The sequence below is a fragment of the Canis aureus genome, chromosome 10 (assembly GCF_053574225.1).
Source record: "Canis aureus isolate CA01 chromosome 10, VMU_Caureus_v.1.0, whole genome shotgun sequence".
Taxonomy (NCBI): domain Eukaryota; kingdom Metazoa; phylum Chordata; class Mammalia; order Carnivora; family Canidae; genus Canis; species Canis aureus.
The window spans coordinates 17,501,456-17,524,405 of NC_135620.1; the positions used below are offsets into that span (position 1 = coordinate 17,501,456).

General features: G+C 46.1%; 1 protein-coding gene across 1 annotated transcript in view; it reads right to left on the bottom strand.

Annotated features, from left to right (window-relative positions):
* Nucleotides 1-1,644: 1,644 nt before the first annotated feature.
* The window catches only part of MARCHF3 (membrane associated ring-CH-type finger 3), a 136,344-nt gene continuing 115,038 nt past the window's right edge, over nucleotides 1,645-22,950 (bottom strand). Inside the window, exons 4-5 of the mRNA XM_077911485.1 lie at nucleotides 8,813-9,022; nucleotides 1,645-2,587 (exon numbers count right to left, since the gene is read on the bottom strand). Of these exons, the coding sequence (XP_077767611.1) occupies nucleotides 2,429-2,587; nucleotides 8,813-9,022 (369 nt within the window). The 3' untranslated portion in view covers nucleotides 1,645-2,428. The remainder of the gene's footprint in view (nucleotides 2,588-8,812; nucleotides 9,023-22,950) is intronic.

The following is a 22,950-nucleotide window of genomic DNA, read 5'->3' on the forward strand; positions in this document are numbered from 1 at the left end:
GAACGATGCCAGGGTGAAAGGGTCAAGAAGGGATGGAGACTTTCAGCGGGACCTGAGCTGAGCCCTGGTGCCGAAGGAGCTCAGAGTGTCTCCTGAGGAGGATCCCAGCTGGTGGGCTGGGAGGGGGGGCACTGCTCTGCTCTTGGCTGCCAGGAGTGCCCCGCACACCAGCCCACGTGCAGCCTACTCCTTGCCTTTGGACTCTGCTTTATTCCCCAGGGTGGGGATGCAGACGTGGGGGAGAGAGGTAGGGCACAGACCCAGCACCAACACGCCCGCCCTCCCAGGGCAGGGGCCCCAGCGGGCTGCCGGGCACCTGTCGGCCTGATATTTTGAGTCACTATATCTCATCTCATGAACCAAGACAGCAGGAATTCCCTGCAGCCATCGCAACAGGAAATGATCCTGGGAACTTCCCACTTCCCGACCTCATGGAAAAAGCCGGATGAAGGGCACGGTCCTCTCCTGAATGCTCGTGCCATTCCCCCAGAGGTGTCGCTGGTGTCGCTGGTTAAGCTGACAGCTCAGCGTTCAAGGCTGGGTGGAGAAGTTATTTATCTCCTATATTACCGGGCTGTAGTTCACCAACTACCAAGTTGGACTCTTGGCTCTGGAAATTTAATGTGTGACAGCTGCGTGCAGCCAGTGGCGTCCAGCATTTTAAAAAGGTCAATTAAGAAACGGTGGACGGTGGTGCAGCTAATGACAGCCTGGAGGGTGAGCGGGGCCGAGCCAGCAGAAGGGCTGAGGCGCATATGACGGGAATTCAGGGTCGAAGTGAAGCGTGGTGGGGAGGAAATCTATTGTCATCAGCCATAAAGCACATCTGAGCTTTGCAGCAGAGAGAGCAGGACAGCTGTTGCCCTCCCCACACAGCGCGGGGAGCGGCCTGTGAATTGCGGGGCGGAGGGGGGCTCTGCAGACAGTGGTGATACCTGCATCGGCTTGATCAATCTGCAGATGGAAGTCGCTACCCTCCTCGCTGCCTATTGCTTTGCACTCTCCCTTCTCCCACCTGGGGAGCCTAAGGCAGACGCTGGAGTGATCTTCCGAATGTGGGTCGTGTTCTAGAAATCCATATTTTAAGCATCCCCCAGCGCTGGGCTCCACCTGTTCTCGGTGCGGCGGCAGGGGGAGGGCCGGGGAGCCAGCGCGGCAAGTGCTTTCCTCAGATGACACGTGTGCCCCCTGGTTTGGGTGGCACACAAACGTGGGGTGCAGGTTAGACCCTTTCTTCTATGAAGGATAAAAGGGGGACGTGAAGCCCTTAGGAGAGGTCTATTTCAGCCTGTGACGGACTTGGCTCAGGGCTCCAGGAAGGCACTGTGTGGGACTCACTTTTGTTGTTGAAAATCAGACAAAGGGGCTGTAGGCTGCTCGGACACAGTTTTTGCCCCATCTACCTGTCAAGCTAGAAATTCAATAGAGCAATGGGAATGCTAATTGATATGCAAAACGGGTCCAGGGTTCCTAGAAATGTCTAATGATCCTCCAATTCCTTGTGAATGCAAAATTACGACATGAACTACAATGGGTTGGGAGGAAGAACACCAACCTCTTGCCCCTTTTTTTTTTCCTTTTTGAAATCTACTTTGGGGAAACTTCACAGGTTTATAATTTAAAAAAATATTGCAATCAATGGGATTTGTCTTTCACACACTGGATATTTATTATTAGAAAATAGTTTTTATCAGCTGGCAGTACCAAACAACTCGAAAGGAGCGTGCTCCTCACCATAATTTTTTTTTTACTTCTTAGTGAAATTTAAATAAACAGCTCATTGTTGGGAGAGTTGCCACGCCTTTTCTTCCCCCTTTAAAAATGCAATAAATGAAGTTTAGTACAAAACGTCCTTCAGATATGCCTTGTTCTGCAGTTGTTTCGCTGTCCCCTTGAGTAAGAGAGAAGAAGGAGATGAAAAAGACCACTCAAGTTATCAAATTACCCCAAAGAATCTACAGTAGAAACCAGGAAACAAACTCACCCAAACCAAACCTGTCCAAACCAAGAAACCAGTTTTAACATTGGCTTTTTGATTGTGATTATCATCTGACTTTAATATATATATATATATATTCTTTTTTTTTGGAAATAGTAATAAAAAAGGAAGCATTGAATTGCATCTTTAGCAGGACAACCTTCCTCATATGTTAAAGAGGTGTTCAGGAAACTCCATATAGTATCTGCTAAATAAGCATGTTTGGCAGCTCAGCAAGTATCGTGTGATTGCAGCATCCGTGATTCCAAGTGAAACAGCATTTGCTTTCTTCGGGCCGAGTCCGTTGCTCGGGGCGATGTGCTAACATGGCTTCGGGTGTTCTGAGACCCACGGCCTAAGGAAGGATTCGGGGGGTGGCTCAGTGCATGGCCCCAGTGCAGAAACTTCCAGAACCCCAAACAACGAGTCAACCAACCAACGACACAGACGTCAAACAATGGTCTCCTTTGAGTTCCTCTTGACAGAATGGAGGCCCAGCAGGGACTGCTGGTTGGAAGGAACGCTGACAGACTTTGGAATGAGGAGAATCACTCTCTGATTGGTCCGACGCCATTCGTTGTACAGTCGACAGTGGTACCTAAATGACACCTGGGGGTGGGAGAGGAAAAATAAGGGAAGGGTTCAGGTAAGCAGAAGCCGATAATCAATCCAAGAAACACGTCAATGAAAACAGCCCCAGAGAGCTGGCAGCAGCACAGCGGGGCAAGTGCCCTGGGCCAGACTGCCCTAGCAACAGCTGAATGTTGGGAGGTTGGCACCAAGCAGAGAACACCCATGTGTAAACTCAGGCAGGTCCCTGGGGTGGCTTCCTTCACTCTTCCTCAGATTGGAAAAAATTAAGATACGAATAGGAAATGAGGTTCCTTCAGAGTCTGGATTTACTTTGGGGATAGTAGCGTTTGGACCCCAAAGCATCAGTTGTGAAGCACGTTGGCTACAGGCAGCGGGGCAGAGTGGGTACAGTGCTAGTCCTTGCCCAGGGGTGGGACCTAGGCAGTGTCGCCAGCTTTCTCTCTGCTAAATGAGAGGGATGCTTGGGCGTCACGTACCCTACTGCAGGTTGGACACTGCACAATTTAACATTCAGACTGGCTATGATAGGAAGGGTACTGTTGGACTGGGCCATGTTACACCTACACTTGCTGGCCCCAATAAGTGATCCCCCACTACCTTCAGCTCTGGCGTCCTCTGGCTTTCAGTTGGGAGGCAGGGGCACCAACTCCCCTGATAAATTCTTCTTGAGCCTCAGCCCAAGGTAGGTTCAACTTCCAAGGGCACCTGCAGTGCCTTGTGCGGACCTCAGCGTGGCATCACGTGCTCTGTACGTCAGTATATTTGTTTCTCTCCCTACCGCAGAAGCATCTTGAGAGCAGGGCTTGGGCTGTATTCATCTTTGCATGCCCAGCACCTATGCCTGGCACTTAGGAAGTTGCTCAGTAGAGTTTGCTGAGTGAATAAATATCTTACTCTTTCTGATTGCAACACTGCTTCAGATTAAAGTCTCTCTTACATGGTATGCAACATTATGAGCAGTAAACTGATGGCCAATTGTGGCATAACTGTGCTGAAAAGTACTTGCTTTCCATGTAAAATCCTGGAACGAGACACATCTGTGGTTCATTTCGGAGAAGGTTAGCTTACGGCACTGATGGCCTGCCCGGAAAATTCGGAGTCCCTACTTCTGGAGATGCACAAACTGTCTTTAAAAATGAGGATAGGTTCCAGTTTGAGAGCATCCTGGTGACTAGGTCGGTGCTGGGAAGGAAAATGCCCGTGAGCACCGGGTGACCAGTTACCCAGTATGGGCTGTTTAATCATCTAGGGAGGGTGTGCTGGGCTGACCCCAGTGAAGGGTCCTTGGTGGTCAGAGAGAGGGCTGACCCGATGGTTGGAACTCAGGTTTCTGGAAGCAGAGGAGAGCAGAGGCCCTTGATGAGAAAGGGCTTATTGGTCTTTTGGCAGGCCTTCTGAGGCTAGAAAGCAGATGCCACAGGCTGAGTGCCAGAGAAATTTGGGTATGAAAATACAAGCTTTTAAACCCACACAGATGTGCTTTTCTCCAAAAGGCCCTGAACATGCCAAAGTGGATCAGGACTGGTTTTTCTTTTTCCCCCTAAGCTTGATTCTCATGTATCTATTCTGTCCTGCTGCTGTGTGGTGCTCCTCATGAATGTAAGAGAGGCAGGTGGGAAAGCCTGCTGCTCAAAGCCAAGAGCAGGGAAAGGGTAGAAGGCAGGCTGGTGCTAATGAGGAGCTCTGGCAGTTCAAGAAGATCGGAATCTGGAAACACTACAGGAAAGCTGGGTTTCAAATCAAGAGACCCTTGGTCTGTATGTTAAGGAGTTGTGCGTGCTGGACCTCGGGGGGCAGAGAAGTCGCCGTGGGTGCATGCAGGTGGTGCCCCAGGCCAGGCACACCTGGCCTGCACCCCCATCCTCTGCCTAGTGGCTCCATGACTTCGGGAGGGTTGCTTGTCACCCCCTCAAGCTTGTTTCCTTGTCTGCAAACTGTGAAGAGTGGTATCTGAGAAAGCACTTAGCACTGTGCCTCACACACACCAGTGTTCTTGGCCTGTAATTTTTGATGCATTAAATATGGAAAAGAAGACAGTTTTCTGATGCTCTTTCTTAGACACAGGGGAATGGGGGCGGGAAAAGGGGGGGAAGCGCTATTTCCTTTGCTCTCAGTGTGGCCGTGGGTCAGCAAAGGGCTGTATCACCTGGGAGCCTGTTAGAACATCAGAATTTTGGGTTCCACCCAGACCTAAGGAATCAGAGCGTGCATCTTAACAAGATCCCTAGGTGATTCGCAGATACGTTCAAGCCTGAGAAGCACTGCTTCAGGCAACCAGGGAGTCAACGACTTAGCAGGTCTCCTGGCTCCTCGAGGGCCAGGAGGTACAAAAATCAGTCCGCTTGTTCAGACAAACAAATGAGATCTCATTATGTATTAATCTATCTTAATTGCCTTTAACCATCACAGTCGGTGGGCAGATTCAATCAATAAGAAGAAAGCATCATAGGAAGATGATTCCTTATTCGGGGGAAGATAAAGGCACTTGGGCATAATGCGGACGGGGCCTCAGGTTGGCAATGCCCCGGGCTAGTGCGGAGCCCGGGCCAGAAGCTCCAAGATACTCCCTTCCCACAGTGGAACAGAATTTGATTTAGAGAAATGAAGAGGCAGTGAGGGAAAAATAAACAGCGTAAACCAAAAAGAAGCTATGACAGTTGTAACGTTGGGAATTTTGTTGAGATATTTCTTAAATGTCCCCGGGAGGAGGGTCAGAGGAAGGGAGAGAGAATCTTAGGCTGGTGCTTGATTTCATGATCCTGAGATCATGAGCTGAGCTGAAATCAAGAGTTGGTCACCTAACTGACGGAGCCGCCCAGGCGGCCCTTAAATGTCTGAGGATTTAGGGAGAGGAGGAACAAAGTGCACAGGGCTGCTCTTCTAAGAATACTGCTTTTGTTGGGACAGATTTCTTGAGATGCATTCATCGCTTCATCCGAAGGATATCTATTAACCTTTTGGGGGCAAGATCCTACAAAGAGCTGTGGTCCCTGGACGGGGCAAGGAGGGCCAGAAGACACCAGCATCCACCCCTCCCTGTCAGTGAGGTGACAGGCTGCGGCCCACAGTCTGCGTGAAAGTCACAGCAGGGCTCGGGAAATCTATCTGTATTGTGGAGAGTATGGTGTGATCGAGGCTTACTGACAGTGCCAGGGCCTTGCAAGTCGTCTTCCCAGAAACAGGCCTGGCTCCTTGACCTCCGGCTGCCTGGAGGAGGCGGGCTGCATGTGAGCAGATGGGCCGTGGAGAGGGACTGGGCACAGGGTCACACCGAACACGCTCGGGCAGCCGTGGGCCGTGTGGGCTGTGGCTCAGCCAGCGTGCACACAGCGCCCCTCGTTTGGATGCTGTCTTCCTGGAGGTTTCCCTACTTTATGGGGACAATTCGGATGACTACCCGTGGGGCTGCAGGTCAGCCAGAGGAAGCAGATCGCTCATTCACCCCCATCCCGGGCCTTAACCAAGTTTCTGTGCTGGGCACTGGCTGTCGCCTCAGTGACACGGTGAATGCGCGACACCCCAGCCCCCCCACCTCCCAACGTGGGGCTCATCGTAAGTGCCCCCCGGGGGGACTTCTTGATGCTGAGCATGGACTCAGTGCTCACAGGGCTTTTGTCTGTTCCGGGACCTCACATGGTTTGTGATGGGGGCAGTGATGTTTCCAGGGCCCCTCTCCCCGGGCACGATGGAGATGGGCCGCACCCCGGTCTCCGGGGTCCCAGATGCAGGTTTCCACGTGGCAGGTGCCAGAGGGTCCGGCTCCTGGAGTGGCGGCAGGGTGGCAGCGGTGGCGGTGAGGCCGTGTGTCCCCCTTCCCAGCAGTGGCGAGGCCCTGCCAAAAAGGCTCCTTCGGAGCAGCAGCCAGGCTGGGACTGACACCGTGTTTGTTTATCTAAGACATTTTCACAGCATATTCTCCTGAAGCCTGACAGCTTGTTTACAATGGGTTTCTGCCGGAGGGCACTTTCCAAGTGTTGTCAGCTCCTGAGTTACGGCTCCTGCCAGGGAGGCTCAGTACAGCATTTATCTGGGAAGGAGTTAGTGCAGATTGAGTAACCTCTTGCTCAGGGGCGCCGAGCGGTTTCCACACCAGCCAGAGGGGAGCACGCTTTCCCTTCCTTCCAGCTGCTTTGCATCTTGTAGCCGGCTAGGTGTCCGGAGGAGGAAAGCCCCATGCCTGTTCTGGGTGCTCTGATAAATGTTCCCGAAGTTATCCCACCAAGTCCCTCCACTTTCTGCATCAGTGGAAGGCTGATCACAGAGGTTAAGCACCCTGGTTATGCCGCTCTGAGGATGCTACATCTTGGGTCCGACCACAGGGCCTTTGCATTCTAATGCATGCGCTTTTTCACTACTATGGCCTCTTGGAAACGTTTCTGGGATGAAGTGTGTTCTGCCTCCTGCAGAGGCACTCCAGGCACCCTTCCCACCCAAACCCCCTTTCATCTGAGATAGGACATGAAACAGGGTCACATCGTCTCTCTCTGAGGAAATCTTTCCCTTTCTTCCTCCCCCAGCCTCCTTTTCCTCTTTCATCCTAGCTGAATGTATGCTTTACAAAGCACATTTTTGAAAAGGCCATAAGTTTGGTTTGAAAGCCCAACAATTAGATTGACATCTTCAACCTGACATCCTTCATCTTACAAACACATCTAAGACAAATCGTAGCCTAGCAAACCTGTAAACATGGTACAAACTGACAATTATTTTCCAGAGTGCTTTCTCGGGAGGGGCTCTTTCCTTTCTATCACTAGGCAGCGGGGAGGCTGGTGGGATGGGCATTACTGTCATCCCCACTTTACAGATGGGGACACTGAGGCTCAGAGGCACGGAATGACTTTCCCAAGCTGCTGCAGTTGACAGGGAGTCAGTGGTAAAAGACAATTTAATTTCCTATTCTACCACTCCTCCCATTCCCACTGCCTGGTGACTTCTGAGCCCACTGCATCGCTTGACTCACTGTGAATCAGGACCCACTTTGTAGGCACAGACTTTTTAAAGGAGGCAGTATTACTTCTGCTGGTGAGGCTTCACCAGGTTGGGAGCAGAATGCCTAAATTCACCAGAGGACTCAGAAAGTTGGAAGCATCAGAACGCTTGTGTTTATTACTAAGGCTTGAGCCATGTCCCTCTTACTGAGACTGACGTGTGCCTCCACTTATTCCCTGAACGCTCCCACCAGCAGGGACATACAGAACTAGAGAGTCACAGGACAACCAGGAGGGGGAATGGGCAGGGGTTGTGGTCAGCCTGGCAAGAGTGGCAGCTGGTGGGACAGGGTTTGGAAGACACAACGCGAAGGAGCAAGTGTGCGTAATCGCTAGTGGCTTCCCCACACGGACACTGCACTCCAGGATATGAGAATGGTAAGGTCTGGACAGGAAACACCTATTAAGTAACAGTGGGACGTGCTCAGATTAGAAATGAGCAGGCACAGCCGAGTAATGCCAGGAAGCAGGGAAGCTCGGTTTCTGAAACTAGTCTAGAGGGTAGTGACCTTCTTCCCTACAGGTCCCAGAGGGAAACATAAAGAGGGAGATCGATGCTGTGCCAGCCAGTGCCCAAGCACTCAACTCTTTTCAGAAGTTTCAGTGAATGAAAAAACAGACATGTTTAAGAATTCTTCCTCGTATACAGCCGGCACACTTATTGGGAAATGGTTTTCTTTGGTGGTGGCTTCTCAGCTAGATAAATTAGTGTTCTTATGGGCAGCAGAGTCAATATCCCAACATACAGAATTATCATCAGGCAACACACAGCTCCACGTCCAACAAAGACTATAGGCTGTGTCAGGGAGTAAGAAGAAAAAAACCAGCAGGAGGATTCATGATCTGCACAGGCAGTGACAGCAACAGTGCCCAAGTGCATCATTCATAATACACTGCCATCCCGGCAAAAGTGAGGCACACAAACCAGAGAAAGAGAACACTGTGCCTCATCACGGATGGAGTCCTAGAACCCTGCAGGAGAGAAATATCTAGGGTGTGTGTCTTTGATTGATGGGATCTCAGAAGCTAGGGCTCTTTCTTTACTTGATCTGCTCTTCCCAGCAGCACACCTATGCATACACGCACGCACACAGCATACACGTACACACATGTGGTAGTAAACCACGTCACACGCTCCCACCAGCACCTGCAGATCTGTCTTCTACAGGGCCGGTGGGGCGTGCTACAGACGAGAGGGAAGGCTGTGCCAGCTCCAGCTGCTCTGAGCCCCCGGGCCGTGGGCTATACTTACTAGTGTCCAAAAGAGGTAAATAGTGAAGAGTGCCACAGTGAGTGCAATCAGTCCGACGGCCTCCAGCCGACTACTAAAGTGCAGGTGGTCCACAGCGCCCCGCAGGCAGAGCCAGCCCGAGATGGTGGCCAACGGGGTTATGAACAAGAAGCACACCATGTCTCCAAACAGAGTCCGCTTCTCATGCTGGGGGCCTGGGTTTCTGAGCCACTGCCAGGGAAAGGGGGAAGACAGAGAAAAGCAAGGTCACAGTTAAATGACAGTGTGGAGTGGAGACACACTACTCTCAGGGTGTCTCTGTCTTCGGAAACTGGAACTTGCTTATGAGCTATTCTGAGATCCCAAAGGAGCATTAAAGGCTTATTTTCATACCCCACCTCCAAGGATAGTGATTATTGATAATCATTTAACATGACCGCCCTGATGATGATAAAAATATTAAGTGTCCTTTACTGTAGATGGCCTACTAGTTTTGAAAACAGTTCAGTGGTTATTATTGTGAAGAATGGCACTTTGGGAAGATAGAGATGATATTATTTCCAGGAGGTAATCTAGTTGAGATACAAGAAGTGCTGCTGTGTGGCCAAAGCCTTCCAGGATCTTGACCCTGGGAATGTCTGCAGGAAAAGGGTTAGATTAGCAGACCTCGGTTGCTCAAATCATGCACATGCCCCAGAGAGGCCTGTTTTCAAGATTGGCTTTTTAGAGAACTCTGAATCCTTGCAATATTTTACCTTTTACCAGTGTCTGTGTATGCCTGAGGCCTTGGGCCATAAGGTAGATGTAGAATAAAAGAGTTTATGTCAACAATGTGATTTATGCTGAACACGTGGAAGGCTGGAGTCTGAGGAGCTGATTGCAATAATGCAGGTGCTATATGCCTATGTGCCTCACCCCAGCAAACGCCCTGGGCACCAAGGCTAGGACTGATAATGCTTTGTACGAGTCATCACAAATTGTTGGTAGAGAAATTAAGCAGGTGTGTGTGACGTTACTGGGAGGGGACACCTGGGAGCTTGAGCCTGGTTTCTCCTAGATTTCACCCCATGTACCCTTTCCCTCTGCTGATTTTAATTGGTATCCTTTTGCTGTAATAAACTGTAACCATGAGTAAGAGATTTTTTGATTCCTGTGAGGCCTTCTGGTCAGTCATGGAGCCTAAAGGTGGTTTTGGGGATCTCCCACAGACTGAGGCTCATGGGACTCCATGAACTCAGTAATGCCCCTCCTTGTGTTAGGACCCTGAGCCTACTTAGGATGGTCTTTGACATCTTAATTGTGCTGCCCAGTTTTGAGGCTGAACCAACTCCCAAAAGGGTGGTGAAAACTGTGCTTATTAAAAGACCAGAAATGAGAATTCCTCCAAGATGGGAAACAGAGTTGCTGTGCTCCCACTTAGGGAGGGAATTGCTAAATGCCTGATGAAATGTTTTCCATAATCCATTCTGGGAAAAGTCATGCTTACAAACTGGTATCGGTACATAACAGTAATAGGTTCCTGTTGGCTTTTCTTCAGATTAGCTCTGGGCCATGTCTCCAAATACTCCCATCTCACTGTCCCATGTAGTGCTGGTCAAGGCCAAAGGGTCCAGAGGAGAGGGGTTCAAGTGCAGTTGATGGAGTGGGAGTGAGAAGAGATGCTTGCTGAGTCTGTCTTTCATCTCATATGCAAATAGGAGCTTCACAGTGCTGTGGGCTGGCCCCCAAATGTGAACATTGTGGGCTGCTGAGCAGACACTCCCAAGTGTCCAGGGCTGCAATTCCCACAAAAGCATTGGTGGGAGGGAAAGGAGCATGACAGGGGACGTAAGAGTGTGTTGTGCCCAGTGGAGGGTGGAGAGTGGAGGGAAGGCCAATGGCAGGAGGAAGAGACAGAAGAGCTGCAGAAAGGGCAAGGTGAGGACAGAGTGGTGGAAGGGCCAGCAAAAGCCTCAGAGAGTGAGCAGAAGAAACAGGAGGTAAAAGGCATGGAAGAGGTTTTCTGGAAGGTGGCTTTCCTTGAATGTTGGCCTGAAGTCAACACTGAATGACCTGCAATGCCCGGCATACCACTTTCCAGGGACAGTGCACCTCACAACTGTGCTGAGATGCTGAAAGAAGTCAACCTCAGCTCACAAATGGACCCAGTGGGCGCCTGGACAGCTCAGTCAGTTAAGCATGTGCCTTTGGCTCAGACCATGATCCCAGGGTTCTGGGAGCAGGGAGTCTGCTTCTCCCTCTGCCTCTGCCATACTCATGCTCTCTCTTTCTCGTTTTCTTCCTCATAAAAAAAAAAAATTAAAAAATAAATAAATAAATAAATAAATTCCTTTAAAATGGACCAGAGTAAACAGATAATGGGGATATGGCTTACCAGCTTACTTCTGAATAGAAATACAGCACTATAAAAATTTCACATAAATACCTAAGTGATCAAGTGCAAATGATATTGACCCTGCCACATGTTGTCATGGTACCTCACACATCTCAGCAGCTTCAAAGAAATTCAAAGGCTCTAATTAACATTTTCTTGCCTAAATACTGGGACTGTTGCTATGACGTAGAGAGTAGAAATTGGGTGTGATTGTCCTAATTTTATAGAGGCTCAGCAAGGTTAAATGATATTGCTTCAGGTGATTTAGGGGTCAAACTGAGGAGAGGACTCAGATTTCTCTGCTCTTGCTCAGATGTCCTATCAGTAAAATATTTGAAAAATATTAAAATTGCAAGACATTCAGAAATCCAGATCCTTAAATGATGTTCCCCAAATTGCAGCAACCTGATTCCCCTTGCAGATTTTTCCTGGAAGCAGATATGGAAGTCTGGCCTCCTTTGCTCTGTGTCCTCACTTGTTGGAACATAGTAGATTCTCAATAAATATGCAACAGATGTATGCAGATAAGCTGAACTCGCTGGCAAAGACTTTCCCCAATTTCTTCTGCTGGAGAATTCTGAATACATTTTATGAAAATTAATTTAGTATTTTACTTATATATGTGGCCCTTGACATTACCCAATGAAATGACTCAGGTGTGGAAGGAGGTAATTACAAATCCCTAGTTATTACCATCCGGTGTAAGATAAATCACAAAGTCAAGATTAGTATTACTGTTGGTTCCCAGTTCCTCTTTTTCTAATTGTTCTTTGATTTTCTGTATTCCTGAAAATTTTCTAGGCCCTTTTTATGTGTACATAATCATCCAATATCTGGATTCCGCACATAATTAACTATCTATCTATCTATCTATATATGTATATGTTTTTTTCTCAGCTGTTTGCTGCTGGGTCATATTTAGATATGAAGTTTTTTTTAAAAGATTTTTATTTATTTATTCACGAGAGACACACAAAGAGAGAGGCAGAGACACAGGCAGAGGGCTTCATGCAGGGAGCCCGACATAGGATTCGATCCTGGGTCTCCAGGATCAGGCCCTGGGCTGAAGGCGGCGCTAAACTGCTGAGCCACCTGGGCTGCCCTGTTGTTGTTGTTGTTGTTGTTTTTAAAGTAAGCTCTATGCCCAATGTGGGGCTTGAACTCACAACCCTGAGATCGACAGTCACGTGCTCTACAGACTGAACCAGCCAGGTGCCCCAGGTATGAAGTTCTTTAAATAGGTACTATTATGTTACAATCTGTGACTTCTTCAGAATCCCAAGCATATTTATCTCATACATAATGCAGGTCCCGTGTAGTACCATTGGTAATATCTGTTGCTGAGAAAAAAAATTGTCCTCTGCTATGGTAAGAACCTCTGCCAAGGTATCCAAATAGGTTGATATGGGATATTTATACAAGCGGAGTTTACAACAGAAAAAATATGATTATACCTCAAGTTTCTAGCAAGAGAGGACTGTCTAAATAAACTACAGAATTTACTTAGAATACCATAGAGTAATTTCAAATGATAATGATAATGTACATTTTATATTTACTGACATGATATATTGCTGAGGAGGAAGAGAGTGCTACCAAACAGAACGTATAGTATGATCCTATATATGTAATGATATATTTACATACATGTAGACATTTACATCTACATAGATGTAGTGGATTTACATCGACAAAGACCAGAAGGATACCGAGAAAAATCAAGGCTATTCTTGGCAGTGGAATCATAAGTCGTCTTTAATTTTTTCACTTTGTATTTTCTTTCTTTTCTAAAATGAACATGGATTACCCATGTAAACGTATATGCATGTATTAGTTGTGTACCAAACATCGGGAGAGAGACGCTGAGTGAGAGATAGGGAGTGAAGAGGGAGTCAAGGAGGGAGACATCCAGCTAGTCCTTTGTAAAGTATAGCAGTTAAAAAAAAAAAATTAGTACTGAAATATGGCTGGGGTAAGCTCAGTGCTAGAAAGTTGAGTTTATCATGCACCGCCTCATTGAGGCCTTGCAATAATGCTGTGAAGCACATGCTCACATTATCCCCATGTTACAGATGCAGATACCAGAAGAAGAGAGTTTACTAACTCACCTAAGGATAGACAGCTAGTGGGTGGTAGAGGTGGGATTCAAACCAACCTCACTTTGCTCTTCCTTTGCTTTCCAAATTTACATTTTCTTTCTGCACCAAATGGCACTTGTGTGTGTGCGCATGCACTAGATTTTTGGCAAATCTTCAGCTGGGGGGGGACATAGTAAGTCCTGATTTACTGGTTTGTCATGGTAGTTGAAGGATTGGCTGGTCAAGATATTATCATGGTAATTTTATAAAATATTCTGAGGCTACTATTCTGTTCTCTGTTCTTTCTTTTACCAAATCACAATGAGGTCTAATTTCTGGGCATTTAATTTCAGCTACATTTTGGCTGAAATCAAAAGGTTGATCTCAATTATTATTCAATTTGATTTTTTTTCTCTTTTAGATCTCATGTCTCTCTAATCAGTTTTACTTATTATACATAGGGTATTCAACTATTCTGTAGTGGTGTCTTCATTTCCCAAACATTTAATGAAGAGCAGGTGATGGCAGAATGGCGGGTTGGTTCACGTGTCTGGCCTGCCACCTGACCTGAGGTGGACCCTTCCTATCGCTGGCGTCTCGCACATTTGGCATTTGCAGTGTTAAATCAATGATGGTAACTTACGTTTATCCACACTGATATGCAGAGCACTATCGTTATGGTACATGAAGTAACTGATTTACTCCTTAATAATCTTCAAAAAAAGTACCACCAGGACACCTGGGTGGCTCAGCGGTTGAGCATCTGCCTTCAGCTCAGGGCATGATTCCGGGGTCCTGGGATCGAATCCCACATTGGGCTCCCTGTGAGGTGCCTGCTTCTCCTTCTGCCTATGTCTCTGCCTCTCTCTCTCTCTCTCTGTCTCTCATGAATAATGAATAAAATCTTTAAAGAAAAAAAAAAAAGAAAAAAGTACCACCATTATCACCAGCATTTTATAGATAGGGAAACCAAGGCACAGAAAACTCAAATAACTTATAAAGGTTGGCCTTGGCTTTGATCCAGGTAGTCTAGCTCCAAAGACTGTGCTCCAAAATAATCTATTAAATCATCATTCTTAGTTTAAAAAAAAAAAAAAGAAGGCGGTGGCAGTGGGTGGTGAGGGGATGAAGTGGGTAGGAAGAGGCTTGTACCTTCAGTGTTTTTATCGGTGTAAGAAAGTTCCCTGGGTGCCAGATACTAATTTATCCTGCCACTTGTGGACAGCTTTTGCAGCTAAAATATCATTCTTGAAGGGGCTTTAGTTTAACATTAGTCTTCTGCTTATACTTGGTGGTTGTTCTGTGCTTTAAAAGCCGAGGTAGATGCTTGGGAATACTAATGTGTGTGGCATCTCTCACCTGGCAGCCCACCCACCCGGAGGCCAGGGGATCTGTTGTTAACCTGGGCACCCTTCCTGCCTTCTGTTCTCTGGTTCTGTCAGAAACATAAAGCACAGAGACTGTGCTCCTTCTTGAAAGCCCTAGCGATGAGCTGCCTGTTTTTCCGTGGCGATCTCATTCCAGTCACTAACTCATTCCCGAACCATGAGATTGATCTGCTCTTGGAAATGGATACAAAAACCAACCACCCAACCAACCGTCTAAACCAAACAGAGCCCCCCATGGTAATCAGCAGCACAGGGCCAGAGACAGCAGCGGGAATGAAAGCAGCATGCCACCAGCGAGCGGCATCATGCACTGGCTGTAAGCACACATCCAAGGTGAACCGGGCACCAGTGATTCCTTCCAAGGTGGGCTGACTATGGGTTCGGATCTAATTACAGTGTCAATTTGTTAAATCCCTCACTCGGGAGAAGGGGGTGCAGAGCTCCAGGACATTAGATTCTGTCTCCCAGGCTCCAAGTTAATCGGCTTAAATCCTCAAGGCAGAGAGGACAGCGTGCGGGTCAGTTTGTACTAGAACCAGATTACACTCTGGTGGCTAACAGCTCTGATCGATTACAACCTTCCCCATGAATCTCCTTAATGAGAAACCATCATGAGAATGGAAGAAACTGATAGAAGGGATAACAATGGATAGAACCATCACAAATTTATGGAGAGGAAAAGGAAAGGGCAGGCAAGGTCTCACCATGGTTTCTCATGTGGGTTTATCTGCTTGAGTGTCTCCTGCTAATCTGACACTTGGCAGAGTTATTAACCAAGGGCTTACATTCCTTGGCATGGGTCTTATTCCCAGATCCCAACTCATTCCACCCTAAACTGTCTTGCTTGCCTGGAGAGCTGCAAGGTCAAAAGGGCAGTGTAGTGATCAGACGGGTATGTGATGGGTCCTTTGCATGATCTAGAGATTATGATGAAACATGAAAATCATGCATTTCCATTAACTCAAGACATAACAGAGAACAAAGACAAACTCCTACTGATGTTTTAAATTCCTGTACTCCAGTCTGCCGGTGAGTTTCCAGAACAGCTGAAGTCACCCAGAAAGAAATTCTGACTCTGGGGTTGCTGAGGAGATGCTTGCTCCAGATATCCATCAAACCAGGCTTGCAGCAAAGCAGCTCAAATGAAAACTTCACAGAGGATGTGCTTGTGATCCTGAATTGTCCTTCTCCAGCCTTGGCCTCCATCCAAAGCTCCAGATGTGCATTTTCAACAGCTCACTCACCATCTCTACTTAGATGACTAACAGACGACTTATACTCAATCTCTCCGAAGCAGAACTCTTGATTTAGCACCTATTTTTCTCCACGTCTCCTCCAGCTCAGTGAATGACATCACCAGCCACCCAGTGGCTCAGCCAGCCATTTCCTTTCTGTCTTACCTGCCACATCTCACCAGCCAGGAAGTCATATAGTCACCACCTTACATAGGTATCTGGAATCTGTGCACTTTTTCCACATCCACCACCATCCTTGGGAAACGATCAATAAGTATTTGAGAGGCAATAGCCTTGCTACTTCCATTCTGGCTTCCCTACAGTCTGGCTCCAAAACCAGTCTGGGTGGCCTTGAACGTCTATCCATCAGAGCATATTGCTCCTTTGCTTACGCTCTCCCTATGGTCAGAATCAAGTCCGTACTCTTTACCTAGGACTACAAGAATACCTGACCTCACACTTGCCTCCCTTTCTATGTCTCCAATGACCTCTCCTTCTTCATTTCTAACCTTTACTTGTGGCTATTCACTTGGAGGGGCCAGGCTTTGCCCAGATTCATGTGCCATTGGCTCCTTCCGATCATTTAGGTCTCAGCTCACACGGGACCTTTATATGGCACCTACAAACAGTGCCTGGCTATATTTTCTATAGAGCACAAGGCACTCTTCGAAAAGATGCTCTTTATTTATTTGTCTGTACACTTGTTTGTATTTTGCTCCCTACTTCACTGAGAGCTCCATGATGACAAGGACTTCATTTTTGTTCATTTGGCACATAATTTCACTGAATTTAATAACACAAGGTGGCGTTATTATTCCTGTCTTGAATTAGGATATTACACCTCACTGAGGTTAAGGTTACATGGCAGAGGAACCAGGGTTTGAGATCTCCAGCCTACTGTGCTTTCAACTCTTTCCCTTAGCTTGCTTTTGCACTACATAAAATTTTACACATTTTAAAAATTAAAAACATTTTTAATTGCAGTGTAATGGATGTACAGTGTATTATACTATATTAGTTTCATGTACAACTACATGAAATGTTGATCCTAATTTCTATTTGCTCCCACAGTGGATGAGGTCAGGGAAGCAGAAACCATGCAGGGCATAGAATGAGAGATGGGACACCACTTCCAGATGTCCTTCTGCTAGCTCCCCTAAATGTTCCTCATCAAGTTCTTTCACCTCTTTGAAGGAGTAAACAAAAACAAAACAAGAGTCTCCCTCACAGGAGTGAGGATGGTGAAGCTTTGAGGGGAGTAGTAAAGAACCCTTTTCTCTTTAACTCAAGTTCCTGCTTTTGTTTGAAACATCAGGTTCAACTAGAGAGCGTGCATATTGTCTTTCAGCCCAAGGCCCTTCTGAGCTCAGGCTGTGCTTTTGCTGTTTCCTCTTGCGCAAGCAACATGGCAAACTTGACAAGGTCCACCATGGAGCCCTGGGTTCACCTGTACTGCCCAGTGGCCACCCATGTTGTCCCTGCCAGGGTGTGGCAGCACTAGCTCCTGGTGGTCCTTGTCAACACCCTCAGCTCCATCCTTATGGGCCTTTCCTCATCCCCACACCCCATATGCAAGCAATCCACTCGTCCTGTTGGTCAGGGCCACTACTCTTCCAAGCCTCACCTCTCACCTGTAATTGCCTCCTCAATCTTCTCTTCCTGTTATCCTTGAATCCAGTTTCTATAAGGCAGCAAAATCACCCTCCTTCTCTCACTTTGAACTCCCTGGCAGCTCCCCATGGCATGTAGTCTAATGCCCACCATGGCCCACAAGCCCTGCTGATGCAGTCCAGGTGTTTGGGGGCCAAGGACAGGATTCACGGGATCTGTGATGTGGGGATGAGGATTTTCACAGCTTCCAACTGAAATCTAGCATCTCACTGAGTTATGCAGAAAATCTCACTGGTATGATCTGTCCTCATGGCTTTGTGATCAATGAAAATCACAGATATTTCACATTCCATTAAACTGTGGCAGACATTGTGACATATTGCTACTTCATTCTTGGTTATCCAATTCTGCAAATGTGTTGAAGAAGCACTTAGATTTTATATCATGACTTTTGTGTTTTCAATACTTTGGTAGCTGTATTAGAATGGAATGGGTTATCTTTGCCATTCCAATACTTTTTTGTTTGTTTTATTTTTATCTTACATAATTAAAAACATGATTCTGAGACTGGATCCACAGGTTTCAACAGATCACCAGTGGGTCTGTAAGGGAGAAAATTAGGTGCCCGGAATCTGGTTCCTTTGCCCTCTCAATCCATGCTCCTTCTTGGTATTTCTTCCTGACTTGGAAATGCCGAGCTGGTTCCTGCCTGAGGGCTTCTGCAAGGTACGTTTCTTTCCATGACAGGTTCCTTCTTGGTTACCTCTCTGCCGAAGGTCACCTCTTCAGAGAGGCCTTCACAAACCACCACACATTTTCTCACCAAATTATTCTTTACAACAACTTGGTTCTTCCTTGATAACTTTTATCACTATCTGAAATAACCTTTTCAGTTATTGATGTATTTTTCTCTCTAGCAGGTTAGTAGTGCTACTGGTATACAGCATTCTTCTGGCCTATTCACAATTATATTCCCATTTCCTAAAATATTTAATTTGTGCTTGAGAGCCAAAGAATATAAATCCTTCTGACCCAGAGGATCACTTTGAGTACAAACAGGATGCGTTTAACTGAGATATATACATACGTATATACATACATCAGACCACTCGCCCTGCCTCTGCTGGGCAAATACAGTAAAGCAGTTTTTGCCACAGACACATGCTTTGCAGTTGTTCTGGCATTCACAGTTGTGATTTGGCTGAAGCACAAGTCACATTCAAGGGCACCCTGGAGATTTGTGAAGGGCCCTGGAGGATTTAGGCCAATAAGCCAATTAATAGGCTATAATGCTCCATAAATACCATATTTATGTCTGGGACATTATAATTTGGTGCTGGCATTATTTTAAACAAATGCTACACACATCCACACCAATGGTTTGAAATGTTCCAAAGATAGGATTAGCGGCACAGCAGGACTAGATGGCAAAATAATTTTACATATTCACTCCCAACTTCAGATATAAGCAAAACAGGAGTCATTTTGCTCTAATTATTTTAGATCATCACTGTTCAGAAGTGATCACAGCCAAATGGAGGTTGCTTATCCAAAATATGAAAGGATGCTGCAGAATTATGTGGCATATGTGAGCAGCATAAAGCCAGAGACATAAGAAGAGGAGATGTAAGGAGGATGGAGGGCAAGGACACAGAAGTTTCCAGAAGAAATTTATAATTGACACACACTGTGCCAAAAATAGAAATGATTTGCTCTGGGAGGCAATGGCATCATACTATGTAGTATGTTATTTTTTTTTAAGATTTTAAAAAATTTATTCATGAGAGACACAGAAAGAGGTAGAGATGCAGGCAGGGAGAGAAAAAGACTCCCCATGGGGAACTCTATGCAGGACTCGATCCCTGGATCCTGGGATCATGCCCTGGAGCTGAAGGAAAACGCTCAACTGCTGAGCCACCCCGGCGTCCCTATGTAGTGTGTTATAAACAGGGCAGCACCAGCAGCCCCCTGCCCTGAGCCCTGCTTCATTTAGCTATTATGGGGCCCCTGCTCCTGCAGCCAGTACAGTGGCTGGCATCAGACACCCTCTCTGCTGGCCTGCTGCTGGACTCCAGGTTTCTGAAGCTTTGAATAATTACATCCAGCAGAAGGGCAGGATCACAGGGCAAAAGGTGTCAGGACAGTGTACCCAGTTGGAACCCTGGACAAAAGATGAGACTATGATGAATAATATGAGTAAGGATCATAAATATCTGTTTTGATCACTGGGGATATTTAAAGGAATAGAGAGAGAGACATCAAATTCACAGCCAGGTCCTCAAAATGGGACCACATTTAAAAATTGGTGCCCCTCAGAGGAAGAGTGAGGCTATCAGTGTGAGGACTCCCCAAGCAGGGTGTGGTGAGGATGGAAGAAACAGTCTCACCAGCGCCACCTACTCCCAAAGCAAGCAAGAATGTTCAAGGCATTTTGAGAAAGGGATAGATTTCTGCTAGGTGGAAAAACCGTGGGAACAGGAATTTTCAGATTCACAATCCCTATAGCCCAGCGTTTTGTTGCCAGAAAGGACTCCAAACCTACAGGATGGCCCAGCTGACCTTACTGACATGAGATACCTCCTAGCAATGACTGGATCTGGAATCTCTCAAGGTTCCACTTGAGGCAGTGGCTGAAGCCCATGTGCTGCAGTATTTGCTGATACCTCTTTATTTCTCTTTGAATCTTCCTGTCCTCAAATTTCAAAGGTAGCCCACCAACATGCAAGCAATTTGGATGGTACTACCTCAATCCACATGCACATCATCCGAGCTGTTCACAATTTTCAAGATTTTAGACATGTCCTTCCCAAGCCTCCTCACATCCAGATTAGAGAGTCTCCCTCTTTCTGTCCAGGCCAACCCAGCCACCTGTTTTTACTGCTCCCTGGACTTTTGGGATATCCTTCACTGGGTACAGACCCTGAATATCAGAATGCTAGGCAGAAATATGCCATGGTGGTATCTGCTGGTGTTGCGTCTCTTGATTCTGTTCAATGTTTATAGACCATTTTGCTACAAAGCTCACAGAGCTATCTTTAGGGAAGACATTCTTAAGGGGTATGGGCAATAAATAGTTCAAATGACATGGGTCATGACATCAAGGACTGGCATTTATAGAGGGGCAAGCAAGAGCCTGGCTGGATGAGCACAGCTTCTGTCTGTGGGAAAGATTTAGTCCAGGTGGGAGACACACCTACATTTTTTGCTTGAGTGATCCTGAGACATGCGCCCCCACTATGTCCCTGTACAGAACCAAGCCAACCATGGAAGAGCCTGAGTTAATAACTAGCCCAGTCTTGTATATGCACATAACTGAATCACTAACTCTCCCCTCAAGACTAGCAAATCATAACCACTATTGTGACACCCACAGAATTATAACATGGCCTCCTCATGTTATAATGAGGGAAGAGGGAATTTGCAGTGAAGTGTTAAGACATTGCCCTTATTTTTCATGGGCAAGACATTTTAAAGGTGTGGGAGACACTTTTGGAAAACCTATAGGTCTCCTTGCAGTTTACATAAATGTCTTTCCAGATCAGGGGTCCTTGACGAGGGTTCCAGGCTTCAGAAAACCTGTGAGCCCTTTGAGACTGTATTTGAACACCAGACATTGGCGCATTTCAGGGGAGAGAGTTCAAGCTTTTATCAAATTCTCAAACATATCTGAGGGGGAAGAAACACTGTTCTAGGGTATTTCTTTAAATTGTCTTGAGACACTGCTTGGTCCAGCTCAACTTTTCTTAGATGATGGTTAAAAAAAATTAACCTAGGGCATAAAATGTGATATTTAAAAAATTAATTGTATGGCTGTGGGGCAGCAGAATCCAAAAGCAACCAAATTAAATTAATGGGCTTAATGGGAGAAAAGGATTCATAAAGAGCAAAGATGGAAAGCACTCAGACAATATACAAAATCAATGTGCATATGATTTCCATACAATAAAAGAGAAAAAACAAACAGGGCTTCAGCTCAAAAACTGTGATAGGGAAGGGACAAAACTTGAAGAGGAAAAAGAACCATGGACATCTCTGGGCCAGTTTCTTCCTTTCTAAAGTGGAGATGGCACACACAAATAGAACGTTAAAGTGTCCAGAATGGGGGTGCAGGGCAAAGTCAGGCAGTATGATAACCAGTAGGAGTCATATATTAAGGAGGATATTGGGAAGGGATGGAAAATACAGAAAATAATAGCAAGGAAAGTTAAGGTACATTTTCTGTAAAATCTGAGATTAGACCTAGCAAACATTACACTAAGTGAAGAAAGCCAATCACATATCGGAAGGTTTCATTTAGAGGCAAATCCATAGAGAGATAAAAAAGATTAGTGGTGGCCTAGGGCTGGAGGTAGGAGCGGGGATGACCGGGGAGTAAAGGCTGAGGCATTTCTTTTTCAGTGATGAAAATGTCTTACAGTGGATGGTGGTGATGGTCACACACCTCTGCAGATACACTAAATGTCACTGAACTGTAAGGTTTAAGTGGGTGAACTGTATGGTACATGAATTAAACCTCAATAAAGCCTCTTGAAAAATCTGAGACTGGAAAAACCCCCTTGGTAAAAATAATTTGAAGTGTCTTGAAGATTCCGCTAAAGAATCCTTGCATCCAGTGTGAATTTTGGTTTGGTGTTCCTTTTGCCTTTGCCACATCGTCATCTAATTGGGTTATTTCTCACGTATGCATCTGTCAGGCATGTCTTCTAAGGAGCTGAAAATGTGTACATTTTGGTGAATGAATGACTTTTGGGTTTCAACATTAAAGCTGTAGGTTTTAAGCAGATACGTCAGTGTTTAGAAAAACATTAGAATGATTTTATTCCTCACATCTCTGATGCCTTTTCTTCAGGCATCTCCCCCTTTTTCATGCAAAGATTAAGCCTTTGGAAGTAGGAAGATAGTTAGGAGGGGAGGCATGATTTTCTAGGATTGGGCTTATTTTTCCTTTCATCTCCCAATTTCTGCTTTTACTGATACTTCTCAGATAAAAGTCCTTAAATGCCTATAAATTCTATTTTACAACATTCCTGCTGCAACCACTTGCCTGCATTTCATATATTGTATTAGCCATTTTCCCCTCTGAACCCAAAAAATATTTTGAATCTCACCATTTATTCTAACCGTCTGTTTATAATAGCATGGCTAGAGATGAAGCAATGATCAAGGAATGAGTAGAAAATATCTCCTTTTGTTCTTTTAATCTGAGCTCAATCTTCACAAGCAGACCTTTACACACTTTCATAAGTGGCGTACCTAAGAATTAAACTCGTTTTTTGAGGAAACTGAAAGCTTCAGACAGAGTTTTCTCTCTCCCTCACCTTATACATATACAATCCTAACTTTCCTCTCACACATCCGTTGCAGTGTAAATCTATCCCTCTAACTCTGTAATAATGGATTGCAAAGAAAAGTTTTACCAAACAGTATCACAGGGTCCCAACTGAAGCACACAGGCAGGCAGTTGATGAGGCAG